Genomic DNA, 18,504 nt, shown 5'->3' with positions numbered 1-18,504 from the left:
GAGGAACCCTGCAGCCACACAGTGTTTGCCCAGGCTCCAGGCCAAGCATCCCAGGCTGGGAAAGATCCCGAGCAGGCTGTTACAGCCACTCTCCAGCACTGATCCTATCAGGGCAATCACAACCAACACTAGAAGAGCCACACTTTTTTCCCCTTGATTGTCTCCCAGCACGGCATGAGCAGCCCCACGACACCCCAGGTCCTGACCCAGGAGCAGGAAGCGTGGCAGGAACACAGGGCAGGATGACAAGTCACCAAATATCACGCGGACTTCCACTGCTTGTTTTGCTTCTGTGTTTAATTAAAGCCAGACCCCAGCGGGATAAATCGGCCCTTATGTTGGGTTCCCTCATTTTTGTCTGCTTGAAAGTGACTGGCTCGAGCTTTTCAGAAGCAAGCCCTGAACTGAGGAACACCTTTCACTGATCACCATTTCACAGCTGGGCTCAAAAACTATCTATCTCATTCTGCTAAGATACTCCAAGTTGGGTCACTGGACATAAAAGCACACCAGGATGAGACCAACCATGTCCTAGAGATGCTGTTTCCCCATGGACTGTAAAGATAACCCAGGGGGGAAATGTCCATGTTTGGTAGATGCTTGCACTTCAGGGTAACAAATCTCACTATGTACCCAGCACCAAGGGGCTGTGAACTTGATGGAGGCTTGAAACTGCCGTAGGAAAGGTGGTTTGTGGAGTGGGGGAATTGCTGACATCTCTCCTAAATCTTGTTCTGCACTGCTATTTTGGACAGAAACACTCTAAGGCTGCTTTGGGGCAGGGAAAGGACAGAGGAGCATGAGCTGAGCACACCATTAATGGATGAAAACAAATCCATGAGATTTATAGGAATTCCTCATGAGGTAATGCTTGAGGAGAAGTTACAGGATTAATGAAGTGTTGAGATTTTGCTCTTGTTCTTCCTTCATTTTCTTCTGCCTCCTGTTTGTTATTCTGCCTCACATTCCTCTCCAGGTTCAGTGTTTAAAGCCCCCCTCAATCCCCCTCATTTGGGAGTGTGTGTCAATATTTACAAACCTTTGAAAGCCTCCAGCAGAGCCGAGTCTGCAGCACTCTGAGCATGTTTGCCAAGCTGAACCAAAGGCCCTGTTACTGCCCCTGAGAGCCAGGGCCCCTCCACGAGGAAACCTCCACATGACTCCTCATAAATGTATTAGTAAATGCATTAAATATTCAGAGCAAAGGTTCAAATACAGGCATGTTGACATTAGAAGAGGGGAGGGTGTTTGACAACCTTCCTGAGCTTTACTGGGGGATGGAAAGGTTGAGGTTCACCCCGAGAGGATGGGGAGCTGCAGCCTGGTGAGGGATGTGTGGTGCATCCACACCACCTCATGCTGAGACCTCACCGAAATGGCCAAGCCAAGGAACAGGAGCCCACTCTGACTCCAGCTCCCCACTGAGGCTGTTCACTCCCCAAACACACCAAGCACCCAACAGTGACATTTACCCCATCCAAACAGACTAAAACTCCTCTGCCTGCTGTACTGGGATTCTCCCTTTTCCCCCATCCACTCCTGTGGTTTGCCAAAAAAAAAAAAAAGTGGCTCCAGTAGGAGCTAACACCTTTCCACAGCCATCCCCATGCCTCCCAGTCTGGATCAAAGAAAGGAAAAAACCAAAATCTTTTTAAAAAATCCTCAAGCTTCCCTCAGTTTGGTATAAGGAAACGGGGGCATTGTGGATGGATGAGTTGAACAGCCAAAACAAAGCCTTTGACCCCATCCTGAACCTAAATGGGCCTCTAAAAAGCTTTTCTGACAATGGCACTAAGCAGAGATTTTGTTTTCTGTTTTAAAGTGTAGGCCTGGATGAATTACACTCATTTTTTTCCTTAAACAAAATAAAACAGAGATGTTTCAACAAAAAGCGAGCTGGGGAAGACAAAGGAGCCCAAGGAGCAGAGTTTGCCCACAGAAGCTGCCCTGAGCAGCTGCTCCCCGAGCCCAGGGCTGGATCCCACCCGGCTCCCGCTGGTGGGTTAAGTTCAATCTCATTTGTTTTGGGCCTGGTCCAGCACGATTCCAGCAACCCCGAGAAATGCCCTCCTCCTGAGCCTCAGAGAGAAAACACGAAGGAGGAGATTGCATCTTAACACAACACCGTAACCTCTGCAAGCACTTGGAACGCTGCTGGAAAACGATGCTCCAGCCGCAATCCCAGCCAAGGGCCTGGCTCAGGAACAGCCTTGCACATTGTCACAGTGCTTTTCCTGTCTTTATGTAAGAAGGAGCGAGGTCAGCCCTGCTGACTGGACAGATCCCACTGAATGTGGTGTCCAAAATCCCCCCTTTGCAGCCCTCATTTGCAGGAACGCTGTGGGAACCCTACGGTCCCATCACGGGAAAGGCTCCCAGGCAGAGACGGGGAAGGACATCCCAGCATTTCTGAGGGTCTTCCCCCACACGGAGACTGGGGAGTTTGATTTTAAAAGCTGTGGGGAGATCACAGAATCATAGAATTACTCAGGTTGGAAAAGACCTCTGAGATCCCTGAAGTCCAGCTGTTAACTTGGCCATGTCCCACAGTGTCACTGTGGACCCCAATTCACTCTGTCCCATGAGCAGACAGAAGGGCAGGGTTTTTTTCGGTTGTGCAGCTGGTACCTGAGATCCAAACTGAGGCCAATCTGTGCTGTGTCACCCACAGTTATGACAGGTATGACTGGGCCAGGCCAGAGGTGCACTGGAACCTCACTCCATCAGTCCCATTGAGAAGGGAAAGCTGCTTATGGGGACATAAGAAAAGTCACTCTGGGGCACAGGGACTGCCTGCCTGGCCCAGGGCACCTCCCAGTGGGGGAGGGAGATGCTGTTAAGGGAGGAGAACACAAACCTGACCCCCTTTCTCTAGTCTTGTTTCTCACACACCACCAGCAGCTGGGCTGCTGCATTAGGGATGATGGAAGGGATGTTCCTTCCCTGATATTTCAGTATCCTCCTGTGGGCATCCTGGCTGTGTGCTTCCCTCAGCCCTTTCTGACCTCAGGGAAACCATCTGCCTCCACACACTCCAGCAGCTACAAGCCCCAGAAGACAGTACTGCAGTGTAAAGAAGTGATGGAATTTTTTTTCCTTTTAAATCAAATTCCTATTTATTTCTTTGGTGTCCCTTGCTCCAGCAATGTCAACTAATGCATGGTATATAAAAGAAAGAAGGAGAAAAATAATTTGAGTCCCTCAGGAGGTATGCAACACGATGGACATTCCTAAAAATACATCAAAGTCCACAGCCTCATGGAAGATTTTGAGGGCAGAATCTTAACTACTTTTAAATTGCTTTCTCATCCCCAAGGAATGACTGAGACTGACACTGAACAACTGCACGAGAGAGAGAGTTATCAATAGCTCATGTCAGCGAGGAGATGTCCAGGGACAGCCTGGAACCAGCCTGGATTTTCATTAATGAGGAGGAGAGAGTGAGCTTAAAAATGTGGGATAACCCTGGGGCAGAAAGAGCTGAGGACGTTCTGCGAGAGTGGATTAAAATGCAAAGTAAGCACCACACTTTGAGAAAGATCCAGATAAATGCGGGAATGTTCCCAGGAGAACCAGAGGAGCAGTTCAGAAACTAGAAAACTAGAAAATTATGTAGGAACTGATTCAGAGAGGTGTGTAAGAAGAGGTGTCTTCCCATCTATAAAAGATTATTGCAACAAGGAGAGAGAAGAGAGGACAAGAAATTATTAACTTTGATTTTTGATTATGTTTAGTTTGAATTTAGATTAAGGAAAATGTAACACTGAGGACAGTAAAACCCTGGAACAGGTTGTTTGGGGAAAATGCTTTTAAGAGCAGAGAAACATCTTCAGTAACAGCCTAGCTGATCTCAGTTCAGCCTTGCTCCTGAAAAGATCAGGGTCCATGGAAAATCGTTCCCAGATCCAATTTTCCCTAACTCCAACACCATTTTGATGTAGAGGGACTAAATGCATTCAGGAGAGCTGGATTCATTATCCATTTTTCCTGTGTGAAATTATTCTCTCCATCAGTAAATTTATTATTCACGATTCTGTTCAGGGACATTTTATGGTGAAATCCAGGTCTCTCAAAGCAGAAAGGATTCAATCTTCCCCAGGCATTAGCTGAGAAAATGCAAAAAAAGCAGAGCTGGCCCAGCTTCTGAAAAGGCCACCAGCTGCAAGCTGATGTGGGGTCACAGGTTGGACTCGAGGACTTCACAGGTCCTTTCCAACTTAACTGACTCTGTGTTCCTGCGATTCTCTGGGAAACCTGTGCCAAGCTGCAGCACATCACTGCAGTCTAATTTCTGCAGAGCAAGAGCTCCTTCCTCCTTCTTGTCCTCAGCCTGACTCCAGGCCTGCTCTGGGAAGGCTCAGTGAGAACCAGCTCTGTTATCTCCACAAGGCTTCAGGGACTGGGTGCTTCTGCATGCATGGCAGAATTTCCCGTTCCTTGGATTCACTAAGGAACCTTAAGCAGCCTTTGAAACATGATACACTGCACTCTACTGATAAAAATATTAACATAGTTTTGCTTCTTTTCTCACAGAAGAGGTCTCAGTTTTGTAGTCTGCTATAATTTTTCATTTACTCTCAAAGCTGATAATTAATTTTTCAGGTAGGAGAAACTGAAGATGAAAAAGTGCTTTTGTCCAAGAAAGCTCTGAAAGGGGAACATTTACATTTTTTTTCCCAGTGGCTGATCTGCTATATTGAAAGCTATACCATCCACTTGCAGCTCCACAGATCAGCTTCTCTAGGTTTTCCTCCAGACCATTTTTAATGGGCTACGGAAGTTTGATGGTGGGGTATAAGCACACAGAGTTTGGCTGCAGTCAGTGTGGCAGCAGCAAATCTCGTCTGCAGGAGACTTGGACACTGGTTGCATAACTCAGCTCCTTAATCAGACCCTGAGTGCTTCAAAGGGGTTTCAAATCTCAGGTTTGGGTTCAGTTCCCTGCCTTTGAAGCCTGGATACACCCCAAGCACTTGCAGGCGTGCAGGTCTCCAAACCATTTCTAATTTCAACCAGCTAAGAAAGTCCAAGGTGTCCTACAAAACATTTCAGGCTTGTTCTGAAGAAAGCTTTGAAATCCTTTCAGCAAAGAGCTCTGAAAGGCTTTTGAGTAACTGTGTGCACCTTTTCCAAGTGGGTTTTCAGGCAGCTCCACTACAAGGTAATTCAATTCCCTTTCCTGCCTTGAAAAGCACACAGTAAGTCTGCATAATGTGATCCCTCACATCAGAGAGATCACCCATGAGATTATCCCTTCCTCCCACCTGCTGGAGCAGGATTGTTCCCTGCAGCACACACTGAAAACCAACATGCCCAAGGTGTTCAAATGAACCACCAGCCTCTGACCTGCTCCCAGTGTGCTCTGAGCAAGCACCTCACATGGGGAGAGAGAGGGGAGATATGGAGACAAAACTGATCAATTTTTGTAACAAAAATGCAGCAATACAAATATTTTAATCCAGGAACAGGAGAAGGGGTTGTTAATGGGGCCTTCTCCATCTGAATCCCTTTGGAGGCAGAAAGCAGGGCTGGAAAGATGCTGAAGATGCCCAGCCTGAAGTCTCCTGAACTTTGGGGATAGGGGAATACACAGTAACACCCCATGGACTGACCTCTGCACCCAGAACAAGGCCAAAACCAAATTGGGCAGGTGGTGGAGAAGAGAGAAGATGAACTGAGGGACCACTACAAAAAAAAAAAAAAAAAATCCTTTTTGTCTGCATTTGCCATAAAAGACCTTAAAAAGAGCCTAGTGAGAAACAGAGGGATGTCCCTCCAGAAAATCTGAATGTGCACAGGGATAAAACGTTCAGATGCCTCCAGAACCTGACTTATATACTAAACACCTGTTTAAGCTACTTCCTCTGTGCAGCAAGCAGGACCCACATCTTGCTGAGCCCTCTGTAACAGCACCCTTTTCGTGCTCCTTCTCTCTCACCCCTGTCACTAGGAACTATCTGCAACCCTGCAGCAGGCTGGAACAGAGCCACCACATTCAAAATGCAGTTTAGATGTCCTCTTCATGAGAGGAAAACTGCAAAGGGAGAAAGGCATCCATGGGAGGAGGAGGTTAGGGAAGATCCCCTCCCTATCCCTGTTCCACCCAGGAAGAATGGGCCAATCTTCACACACTAAGTGTGCATTTTACACCTATTTCCTCTGCTAATTTAATGCAGCAAAGGGGCTGCTGTGGCTTGTGTTGCACGTGCCAACTTGGAGGCCCCAAGCACCTTCTGGAGAGCCTGCAGACGGACCGTGAGGAAAACAAGCCCAGCTACACCATGACCTTAAAACTGGCCCTGAGAGACGCCTGTGGCTCAGCACGGGCCTGTCTCACCCTCCTCCCCTCCCACAACCCTCTCATCCTGCACATCCGAGGAGGAGGAGTATTCCTTGACAGGCTCCTTTTGAAAGTCATCCCCTCCTGCCCGAGTATCTCGGTCTCTAAATCCTCCCTCCCCGGGGCCGCGGCTGGCAGGCCCACAATCGCTGCTGTCACCCCGGCTCGGATAAAGGGACGCCTGCAATACACATTTCCCTGTCCCCAGAAGAGGGAAAAAAATAATCATTCAAGGCCTGGACATATTTTTCATCCCTTGCTGGGATAAAAAGTTGAAATCTGCCGTAAAATGAGATTAGATGAAGAAGAAGAAGAAGTCACACCTCCCCCCCGCCATGAAAGGATTTCAGCTCGTGGAAAATGTTTTGCTTGGCAAATCTGCAGTGAATTCAGTTTGGTTTTGACACAACCTGTTCATTTCATGCAATTCCTGTAAAACTCACTTCCAAATAACCTCCACCGGTTCGGTTTTTTTCATTTCAAAACAGAGTGGCACAACAAAGACATCTTTTTCAAGACATAAATAAGTCAAAATCCATACGAATCCACAAAAACACCAATTCCACTCAGATGACATTTTCCCTCAGAAACCATTATCCCCTGCAACCCTCAGTGACTCCTAAACATCTTCACTTGGTAATGACTGTTCCACTGCTGGACTGGAGATGAACCCTAGAGACTGGTGTTCCCAGCACAGAGCAAAGAAGAATTATGAGAACTATCTAAAGAAAAGCAAACCATCAAGAGAGCAACTAAGGAGACAGGTTGAAATTCAGCCACTGCAGCCACCTAACAAAAAACAGGAAAACTCTGGAAACACACAATTGTTTGGCTGTTGATGGGTCTGCTCTAGAGAGATCAGGTGGCTCTGCCCACCTAGAGATGCTCAGGCTGCTGAAATGCCCAATTAGTTTGTCTTGGATGAAATTCAGCAGAGTGGGAAGAGATAGGCATGCCTGCTGCCTGTGGAAGGGGACAGCACCCTGCCCAGGGGAGGCGGGGCTTGGCCACGATGCCCCTAAATCTCTAATATTAATGAGAGAAAGAAATTTCTCTGCAAGTCACAAGCAGTACAAAACACACCTGGATTTTGGAACTGCAGTAGAAGAAAAAAAAAAAAGTAAAAAATCATCTTTGTAGTTTTTATGGCTAATTTTAAGGCTGTATTGGAGCCCTGGTCTTAATTGGGTTAATATTTACCTACTCAGAGGAGCCTTAGAGTAACAGCTCCTCTGAACAGCAGTGACTGCAAGAAATGACTGAGACCCAACACAGTGTAAAGCAGTTGTTGGATCCTTACAGGTTCCTGAGGAGGTGAGCTGAGGGGAATTTCAAACTGGATCTTGTGCCTGCCTGGGTGATGCAAAAAGTGCCAGAAGCCCTGCCTTGGCCACAGCCACCATTAAAAGGATTGGACCTCTGTAGATAGATATGTTAGAGATGTTCTTTACCCGCAGGCATGTGCCACTCCCCAGTGACTCACCCCTTACTCATACGTGTTCCCCCCTTCCCTCTCTGGGATCAGGGTGCAGGCAGCACCCACGGCAGAGCCCTCACCTGTCCTGGGTGCCATGGGACCCCACTTTCTCGTTCTTCATGCAGAAATCAGGCGAGCTCTGCAGGTAAATCAGCTCTGTCTCCTTAACTGGCCTGACATCAATATCCTTTGGCACGAGGTATTTGCGCGTGCCCATGGGCCGATGAACGACCTTGGTGGCAGATAAATACTTGTTTTTGAGGTCCAGTGCAATGTCTCGCAGCTCTTGAAGGCCTTTCCAACAGGTCTTGATAGAGCATGACCCAGAAACTCCATGGCACTTACATTTCATTTCAAGAGAGGCTTTCAAGACCTGCAAAAAGGAATGCAGGAGTTAGGAAATGCCCTTCTCTTACCTCCACACATCCCACAAGCTTGCTAAAGAAGGCCCTTTCTCAGCAGGGACTGCTATAGAGAAGGACTGCTGCTCTCATTTCTGCACAGTCACTCTGGAGTAGCTACTTTGCAAAGGGAATGAGATCCCACAGCTCCCTGGTGATCACTATCAGCCCAGGACTACTTTCACCAGGGCGCCTTAGCAAAGCCAGCAGACAGAGCAGTATTTTGAATTTTGATCAGATATCTCCATTGGGCTGCATTTCCACCCCCTAAATTCCTTAGGAGCTGAAAAATCAAAGCACTCCACAAATAGGTCATTAACATCCATTTCAGCCTCCAGCAGCTTTGGGATTTGGCAAGAGAAATGTCATCGCTGTGATGAATTCAGGGCACTCTCACTCTGCCTTTCTGCTGGTCATGGGCCCAAAAGAGCCTTTTACTTTGGTTTTGCCCTGGTCTCCTTTTGGTGGGACAGGGCAGATGCTGCCAGGAAGGGCTGAATGCACCAGCCATGGCAACGCCGTGTCCCAGACAAAAATCTGCCCTTTGCAATTGAAACAAAAACTCAACACATTACAGAGGTAAAACAAAATCAAACAAAACAAAACAAAACCCCAAACCAAACAGAGTGGGAGCAGTAGAACAAAAAGACCCAGGGGAGGGAAGCTGAGGGTGGTTGTGCTCTGCAAAGGGGCACTCAGCCTGCAGCTCACGGTGTGCTGCCGATGAGCTCAACGTGCTCCAAGTTCTGTCTGCACAGGCAGCCCCGGAACAACCAGGGTGTGTGGTGGGAGCAGCCCCAGAGATGGGTGCAGGGGTCAGTTTTGCAGTCCCCCATGCACTTGTCCAGCTGCAGGAGGGCTGCTCTCAAGATTTGCATCTCAGAGCACACCCACTGCACAGCATTATCCCTCCGCTGGGTGTGAGCTGCTGAACGCGGCTTCTGCCAGACACAAGAATGATCACCAGCAAAGCAGCTTGAAAAGGAGAAGAAACCATCCCTCCTGGCTGCAGGGACAGCAGGAGGCAGCTGCTGCAGTTGCTGATCCTCCACGCTTACATAAAGCCCCTGGAAACCCAGTCCCCCCCACACCTTCTGGGTCAGCAAGCCAGAGCCACCCCTGGCCCTCAGGAGACAATGAGACATCCCACCCACGGTCATACAGGGCTGATTATGGCATCTGGGCCCTCCTGAGTCCCAGGGTGACTTATAGAGAATTATCAGAGAAACCTGCTCCTCTCCCTGGCTGACAGAGACACTGAACCTCACAGAGCCACCGACCACTACAGATGTTTGTACAAGTACAATAACTCTCGTGGATTTGTTACCTGTCTCCCTACTTCACTGTTGTGCAGATGCATCAGTTTATTGGCTTGTGATCCTGATTTTTTCATCTTCATGGGAGCATCTGAAAATTTGGACCCCATGATAAGACCATAGTTGAGGTTGTCTGCACATCCTCCCCATCGATACCCAGGTCCAGGTGTCTCACCTGGGATGGGACCACAGGAACAGCCAGGGAGGTCCCCGGTGGTGCAGGCTCTGGCAATGGTGTGGCTGATGGCAGCAGCAGAAAGGGCATACACAAAAGCTGACTCCCTTGTGCCTGCAAGAGACAAAAACTCCAGCTCAGTCTCCCAAAAAGAGACCCACACAGCTTGTGCCCCACAGAGCAACCAACACACCAATTCACTGCAGCTGAGATGTCCCATGGCATCACCAGTTCAGAGCACAACTCTTCAACACAAGGCAACATCCCAGCGGGGCAAGGAGTCACCTGGATTAATGCAGCTTGTCCACTCTGGTGAGATCTGCTCTGGAGCATCTGGAGAAGCCCCTTCATGGACTCTCCCGCCTCCTTTTGCCCCTGTGCTCCTCCCATCACTCCTAGTGGGATGCGCAGACCAGAGTGGTGGTCTGCTTTGTAAGAGCTGTGGTGTCTTGGACCCAAGAGCTCCTGGGCAGGACCAGCACCCTGACAATGAACACGTTGTCTGTGCAGTCCCTTCCATGTGCCCCTGGCAGCAAGACCCTTCCCCTCCCCAGCACACACACACTGACTCTCCTCACTGCCACCCCTCCGCAGGGCTGCCTACCTCTCTCTAGGTCCAGCAGGTAGTTGGGAGCCAGCTCAATGGAGGAGCAGTTCCAGCGCATGTCCGAGAAGGTTTTGCGGCAGGTCTTGATGACCTCCCGTGCCGCCTGGATGATGGTCTGCATCAGCTCCAGGTTGCTGCGGCACAGCTGCACCTGGGACACCACCAGGCCCTCCAGCTGCTTGCAGTGCTGGGTCTGGTTCAGGGCCAGAGCCGAAGGGGTCTTGGACAGAGCTCTGAGGAGATAAGCACAAAAAAAGCATTAAAACACATTTAAAAAGTTGATCTTTAGGTCAGTATTCATTTCGCCACCCACCACAGGCCAGTGGCCTGTGCTCACCTGAAGCTTCCTCTAAATAGGGGCCCAGTTTAAGCCAGTGAGAAAGACAAATAGTTATGAGGAGTGATTTATCTCCTTTAAAGAAGGCATTTAAGGTAGGTGGGAAGAAACCCTCTCCAGAAGTGCACGTTTCCCTCTGTTATCGAGGGGAGTCTGCACAAAGCTCCTGGGCATGTGCCGAGTTGACTGAATGTGTAAATCCTATGGGAATGTTTTTTGCTGAAGAATGAAGAGGACAGACCTCCCAGCAGAGTGAAAAATGACCCATCAGTTCCACGATAACAGAAAAGCTGGATCCTCCAAGACTGTGGCACTCAGGGGAAAAAAAGTGCCATTGGTGTTATCAGTGTTTTGCATTCAGTATCTGTCTCACACACTCTCAAAGGATTATACTAAATGTCATATAATTAATTATGGAGAAAATCCCCTATAAGGCCCAGGAAAAAGCCACCAAATTTGTAAAACATGTGCTTTCAGTTAGAGTTAAGGCCAAGGGCCTCCATGATCCCATCACTGCTGCTCAAAGGTAAGGATTTTCTAGTCCCCAAAAACCACAGAGCAAAAGCACCATGAGAGGATGTGCAGAGAGAGCACCACGGCCAAACCAAGGAGGGACCCCCAATCCCAGCACATCTGTTACCGTGGAAGGAAACAACAGCACCCCAAAGACCCTGTTGGTTCTCCTGGTGTCCGACTGCCAACTTTTCCAGATTAAAAAGGCAAAAAAAGAGCCAGTGCTGCCATGCCTCATGCAGGGCTGTGCTTTCTCCCCCAGGCACCCACAGAGATCAGCAGCAGCTTGGTGTGTAACTCCCTTTGTATCTTTATGGCCTGCTTAGGGTAGTCATAAATGTTATTCCTTCCCATAAAACAACTTTCTAGCTGGCTGCATCAATAACTGGCATCTGATCCTGGCAACACAACCACTTTAACACGTATTTCCTTCTCTCCTTGTTAAATGTGTTGCCTTTCAGTTTCATCCCAAACCATCTTGGTTAGTTTGGCTTATTAGCAGACACATTTCTGGGTGCATTTCACTTTATGGCTGCAACATGCACATCCTTCACAAGTTAAATGGGATGGAAACAGAGCTAAAATTGAGCCCTAACCAAAACAGGGGGTATAAGCTCTGATCTCCTGCTCTCAGGAAAACCAATCTGTGTTCCACCAGCTCCCTCAAGGTTGGCTTGAACCAGCTGCTGTGTATGTTGGAGCTCTCTCAGGGCTGCTCTAAGTAACCCCCACCACTCCTCCAGCAGGGAAAAGCCACAGTCCTTGCTAGGGTCGAGCAGGTCTGCACTGACAAATTCCCAGGGGACTGGAGTTTGGCATTTCTGGCACTAGACAATCAGTGACAAAGCTGGAAGGGAAAGCCCCACTCTGCTGGCTGTGCAAACACAAACATCACGCACGTATTTGAAGAGGTCCGTTCAACACCCTGCGAACAGAAGTTCTGGCCAGTGAATTTCAAGGGAAAGGAAAAAGTGGTGGGCTTGGCAGGGTTGGGTTGTTGGTTGGCCTCAGTGATCACAGAGGTCTTTTCCAACCCAAACAATTTATAATTTAATGGTCAGGAATCCTGCCCTGCAGTTCAGCTCAGTGCCTCACACACTGGTGTCCATGAACTGTTCCCTGCTGGGAGAGGGGCACCTCCAGAAGGCAGCTCATCCTGCCTCAGATGTGAACCAGGACAGAAGAAAGCCACATCTCTAGAAAGCAGTTTGCCTGATGTGCTTTTGAGACCTACAGTAAGATAACATCACGCCTTAGAAACACTCCTTTTGTGCGCTGTGTAGGAAACGCAGGCACTGAGCTGGGACACACACATCTGGACTGTGTAAGCACAGAGCTGGGTGAGATGCGTCCAACCCCCAGCACTTGGCACCAGGGACCTGTGAAAACTTATCCCAGAAAGCCTATCAGCAACTCCCAGGAATGGGCTGCAACACAGATCAGGCAGGAGGCCAAGGCAGCTCGGCACTAAGAGAGTAAAAATGATAAATACTCCAGCACAGCACGTCCCAGCAGCCAGGGAAGCAGGCAGGGTGTGGCAGAAGGGAGAGAGCTCCACAGCCCGAGCTTCAGGCAAAGGAGGAGCATTCCAAGGCTCTGAGAGAGGCTGTACTATGGGCACCAGCTCAGTTTTCTAAGCAGAAGTGCCATGTTATCACTTGAGACACCTTGGGATGTTCCACCTGGCCCTCCAGAAGGATCCGTGCATCTCCTACATCCTGCACCCTATTTTATGGTCCTGTATAGAGACCTTCAGCACCTCTAGAGGACCTGGAAGGACACACTGAGGCACCTGTATCTCACCATCACAGACAAGTCACGAACAGCATTAATAACCCCTGACAGGTTGGGATGAAAGCTGAATTCAGGCTGGAACTCATCCCCAGTGTGGAAAAGGGGGATGTGATACAACGTGACTGTGTTGTCACAGATGGCCTCAAGTGAACACCTTTAGAGAAGCAGGTTTTCAATGCAGTGAGAAGAACACTGGCCTCATGGAAGAGGGGAAACCACCTGTCCTCTGGTGAGAACTCAGTAAAGGGCAGCAGTGGCTGTTTCCCATTGAATGAGCCGAGCTCCAGGGAGCCCACCAAGAATAAAACTTCAAGATGCAGGAAGGTGTTTTCTGAACATCTCCCAGGCCTGAACTTCATGCCTCTGCTTGTGAGAACCTGTAATTGGAAACATCTCCAAGTGCTGGGAGGAAAAAGGGTAATGGAGATGGAAAAGAAAACTCAGTTACTGCAATCCCTCACCAAGACCCAAAAGTGCCTTTATAAATCACAGATCAAGAATGTGAGAGGTCCAATAGGTCATCTGGTCTATGCCCTGACAGGGGCATAGGTTTGCCCAGTCTCTGTCCTACATTAGAAATGTCTTCTCATTCCATGTCCCTTAGGAAAGGCACCACCCTTCCCTGCTCCCTAAATTCCAGCAACATCAGAGGGGGGATAGCCACCCCTTGAAAAGGACACTTGTGGGGCAGTGGAAAGAAAACCACCTTCCCCTGAGATAGTCTGGTCCACAGTGGGATTTGGTGGTGGGTTTCTGTCCTATCTTCACCCAGTCTCCAGGGATCACCAGCACTGGGAAGGAAACTGGAACCAAAGGGGTACAGCCAGCCTGAACAAAGCAGCCCTGGAGGGTAGAGTTAGCAGAACGGTCCTCAATCTGGGAAAACATCCCTGACAAACATCTTTCTGTGGGCTCACACCCCTTCATCTGAAAGAGGGTTTTACCTGCTGCCACCCTAGAAATGCTGGGTTTCACTGCTTCCTCCTGGTTAACACCGTGCTCCTCTCCCCTGACTCTCCTGCCTCATCCTTCACTCTCCGGAAAGATGAGGACAACTGAGGGCTGGTTGTTCCAGGGTTTTTTTTAGATATCCACGTTTGACCCATCCCTTTAAATAAACAGGCCCCAAACCAAACACCTCCTGCTTTATATATAGCATAGCAAGGCTTTCAATTGAAGTTATGGATACTGACAGAAAGCCATAAACATAATTACAGAGGAAATATGATGCAGGGATGAATCATGACATTCGTTTACTCTTTTAATTATCTCAGGCAGTTAATAAATTCATTTGAAAACATGAATGCTCTGCAGTGTTGGGTCCTTTGAGAGGTATGGGCCCATTCCTGCAGGTCTGGGCTCCATGAGAAGACTATTCATAGGAGTTGCACATATTCATACGGAGAAGCACCTTCAGATCTCAGCAGGTTATCAGTGAAAGCCACACACTATTTGGTTTACAGGGTCCACTGTAAGTCAGACATTGCTCCTGATCAAGCCAAAGGGAGAAAAAGCTCCCTGAACTGAGAAGCAAAGCACTGGTGTCCTTTAAAACACCCTTAAAGGGTGTAAGCATTTCTCTCTCTGGGGACATCTCCCCATTGTCCCTCGTGTGATGTGATCCAGAAGTCTCACAGAGGGACTGTCGGTGAAACCCTGAACTTCTGCTTCAGATTGCCAGCTTTGCTCTCTGCAAAGGCACTGTTTTTTATGCCTATTCCTAAACCCCTTAATCTTGCAGGGATTTGGGTGAAACAGAAAGATTTAGACAAAATTACATGGTTGTGGAGAGTGAAGTGTGGGGTAAACTTTTAATAAAGAGAGGCAGCGATTGAGGGGGTTTTTTGTATTCGATCTCATTGAAGGTTTTTAATCTGCAGGAGCCTCGTTTTTTCAGGCTTTCATCTGGAGAAGGCTTGCAGGAGGGTTACAATAACCTTGTCTAAGCTCCTGGGAGTCAGAGGCAGCCCATGCCCCTGCCACCCTGCCCTGCACCAGTCCCGGTGTGGGGACCGCAAGTGCTGGGAAAGACACCACATCCCCTGGTAAACACTTCCACTGCTCCTGCAAAGCCTTTTCAGACAGGGAAGCAGGATTTATGTGGTACAAGAAAAGAGGAGGAAGAGTGAGAGAAGGGAGGGTGGGAGGGGAACCAGCCCTGAAGCCAAAGCTTAAAATAAGAGCTTGCTTGCAGATACGGTGCCAAACGCAGCTCTGGCAGCAGCGGGCACAGCTGACTCCCAGCCCAAGCCCGACTGAAGTCGATGCCAGCAGAGTTGGCTCCCTGAGCTCCAAGAAGGCCACGGAGCTCCGTCAAGTTTTCCTGAGCTGCCTACGGAGCGAGGAGTGAACTTCAAAGCCGTGCTCTCCCCCTCTGCTCACCCCCAGCCCCCTCCCTGCTGTCCCCCCCCACCCTCAGCCCTCTCCCAGCAGCTCATCTGGCAGCCCCTGTGCCAGGCAGACGGGCTCCTCGCCGGCGCCCTGTCCCCGTGTCCAGCTCCCTCCCACCCCTGCCTGAGGGAGAGAGGCAGGAGCTGCCGGGAAGCACGAAATCTTTCCATTTTCCCCCCCTGCTTCTTTCTGCTGGCTGCAGAAGGGCCGCTCGAGGTTGGTGGGCTGGGGGGACATCCTGTATACACCAAAAGAGGCGTGGCTCAGCCACCTTTTGGTTCTGAAGGGCTGTGATTTAGCCCTGGGAATTGTGCTGGAGCTGGGGACAGCTCCAGAGTGCACGGGGCATGAGTGGGCCACCACAACAAGGACTTCCCAAAGGGACCAAGCTCCACCTAAAACTGATGGGATTCCTAAGGCCAGCTTTTGCCCTCATGGGCTTATTCTGCAAGCCATGCAAAAACAAACAAACAAAAAAACCACACCCCGCTTGCTGCATTTGGCTTCTTTACAACCACTCTTGCCCCGAAGGTGACACTCAGCACAGAGGGACAAAGGAGATGCCAACCCCTGTGGAGGCAGAAGTGCCTCCAAAGTTACTCGGTGGCTGGACCTGCCAACATCTGCAGCCTCCGCGGCACAACTGCCCGCAGCTCCCTCTAGTGCTCATCAAGTTTTCAGTTCCACCCAAAAAAAGTTGCTCCACCACCCGCCTGGCCAAACCCCAGCCCTCCTGGGAAAGCAAAGGGGTTGCAAAAGGAGACGGGAAGGCGACAGAGTTCCTAGATGCACTGGCCCTAAGACGTATCCCACTGACACCAATGGCTGCCTCACCCCCCCAACCACCAGGACACAAGACAAGCCCTGAGGACCACGAAACAATGCAACCCCCTCCACCCTCTGCTTTAGGGATGGAAAAGTGTTTGCCAAAATAAGACTCAGGGTCTCATACTGCACTGAAGGGAAAGGTTGCCTCCCCACAGCACCCCTGATGCAGCGAGGATCTGCCCACACCCTGACTGTTCACCTGAGCAGCTCTCTGGAGCTCGGGTGGAAGAGCAAGGACATGTTTACAAGATGCTGACTGTCCACACACCTCGCTGGAGGCTTGGGGGTGCCCAGTGCCAATTGCCAACAGCTAGAGACCTGGGCCACACAACTCATAAAAATAAGCCAAATAAAATGAATAGCTTTTTTTTTTTTTTTACCTTCTCCCTCCTTTTAGTCATTTACGGGGATACTTCTGTTGCAGGGAAGTCCTAAATGGACAAAAAGCGTGTTTTCCTTCTCCCCCTCCCCCCTGCAATTACATCACGCACCGAAACAAAATTGAATTTCCTATCGCCAGCCGTATCAGTCGCTCCCTCCTCCCCAGGCTGGCGAAACCCACGTCCTTATCTCCCCCTCCCCTCCCCAAATCCCCTTTGAAGCCGAGCTCTGGCACCGTGCCTACAACAACGGCACAGCGGGCAGAGCAGGGAGACCAGCCCAGAACCGAAAACATCCCGGAGCACTTCCCTCCCTCCCCATCCACCAGCGAGAGAGAGGGAGGGAGCAGGTTTTGACTGCACAGCACCCGGAGGGTGAGTCCGGGGCTGGGACTGCAGCTCTGAGGGGCTGCTCAGTGTTTGGTTCTCTGTTCACCGAAGTGGGATTTCCACGGAGAGACCCCGAGCCCTGAGGGAGAGGAGTGATGGGGAGCGGGAGAAATCGGCCCCTGTTTCCATAGAAGGAGAAACAGCAAAAAAAAAAAAAAAACAAACACAAAAAAAAAAAAAAAAAAAAAAAAAAAAACCAACACCAAATCCAAACCCAAGCATAATGGTGTGAAACCCGGCCGGCAGTACCCCCGCGCTGTGGGACAGGGAGGGCAGGTCTCTGCCAGGTCCCAGGCAGGCGTGAGGGGAGCCCCGGCGGCACATCCGGACACAGCTCATGCTTCAAATGCCGCTTTAATCCCAGCTTTCATCCTCCCCACCCGCTTTTCCACAGGGGGGACATGTCTGCTGGGAAGGGGAGGAGCAGCAACTGCGGTGTTTTGCCTCCAAATGCTTCTCCCACACCCCGTCCCCAAAATCAGCCCCCTTGCAAGCTTAACCACTTCCCGGCCCAAAGGCTTCTGCCAGCAAAGCTATGGGGGACCTTGCCCTGCCTTCCAGCATTTTTCATGTCTGTGCCTTGTCACCAGACTATCAGGCTCCCTCTGCAGCTCATCTCACCCCTGCCCTTTGGAGGAAGCCAAGCCTTTCCCTCCCGGTTTAGCACCTTGCTGAAGTGGGACTACAATCCTAGCACAGAGGCGAACCAACCCCCACCCAGCCCTGGGGCTGCACTAAGTGCCCAGCAGAGCCAGGGCACCACAAAACAGCTTTCCTTCTGTGCCGCAGGGAAACAAAGGCTGCAAACGAGCCCCACGGGCGTGCTGCTAAACGTCCTGCAGAAAGGAGATGCCTGCCCTGTGCAAGGTGCTCGATATACGCAGAGCTGAGAGCTCTAATACTGAGCCTAAACACGGGAGGGAGGTGGCAGATAGAACAGCTGGGCAGTGTAACTGAGCTGGGCTGGCTGCTGCAAGGTGTCAGTGAGGAACAAATCGCATCCTGACTCTCCTCTGCTTCCAAGGTGGTCCTTAGAGCATGGAGCCTCTCAAGCAGTTCCCTGCAGCCCACTGCATCTCCGGAGGACATCACCTGCTATTCCTGTTGGATGTCTGCGTTTGGAGAGGATGAATGGCCATCTGGAACGTCCCCTCTCCCCTGACTGCGTGCTGGGCAGTGAAAACACTGGCTCCAAGAAGATGCCTGAATTTGCAGACATCCAAATTTAAGAGAGCCTTCATAAAAGGTGGGATGGAGAGATCCTCAAATGACAGGGATTGCAACAGTATAATGGGAATTAGACATAGCACAGGGTCTGTGGCAGAAAGAGTAACAAAACAGGAACCTCTTGTCCCAGTTTCCCCACCTAACCCAAAGATCTTTGCCTCAATGCACAACACAGTCTTCCTGGCATTGTATCTTATTGGGCTTGGTTTTTACAGAAGATGCTCATCTGAGGCAAAGCCACATCCTCCTATTTATTTTGTGCCCAGCTCCAAACCCAAGTAGAAAAGACAGATCACTCACCAAGGACATCAAACCAGATCGGTGCTGG

General features: G+C 49.9%; 1 protein-coding gene across 3 annotated transcripts in view; it reads right to left on the bottom strand.

Annotated features, from left to right (window-relative positions):
* Positions 1-18,504, bottom strand: part of WNT11 (Wnt family member 11) — a 202,779-nt gene that overhangs the window by 182,755 nt on the left and 1,520 nt on the right. For 2 of the 3 annotated variants that reach the window (XR_007630839.1, XM_050331846.1), the window contains 3 exons: positions 10,314-10,549; positions 9,546-9,823; positions 7,898-8,190 (listed from right to left, as the gene is read on the bottom strand). Coding sequence is in view for 2 of the 3 variants with exons in the window: in XM_050331846.1 (XP_050187803.1) it covers positions 7,898-8,190; positions 9,546-9,823; positions 10,314-10,549 (807 nt within the window). In the remaining variant the exon portion in view is untranslated. The remainder of the gene's footprint in view (positions 1-7,897; positions 8,191-9,545; positions 9,824-10,313; positions 10,550-18,504) is intronic. The other variant, XM_050331848.1, reaches the window with a different exon arrangement.

This window comes from Myiozetetes cayanensis, unplaced genomic scaffold (assembly GCF_022539395.1).
Source record: "Myiozetetes cayanensis isolate MyiCay16 unplaced genomic scaffold, myiCay2020 scf5-8, whole genome shotgun sequence".
NCBI classification, from domain to species: Eukaryota; Metazoa; Chordata; class Aves; order Passeriformes; family Tyrannidae; genus Myiozetetes; species Myiozetetes cayanensis.
The sequence above is the reverse complement of the archived record's forward strand: the minus strand, read 5'-3'. Positions and strand labels throughout refer to the sequence as shown.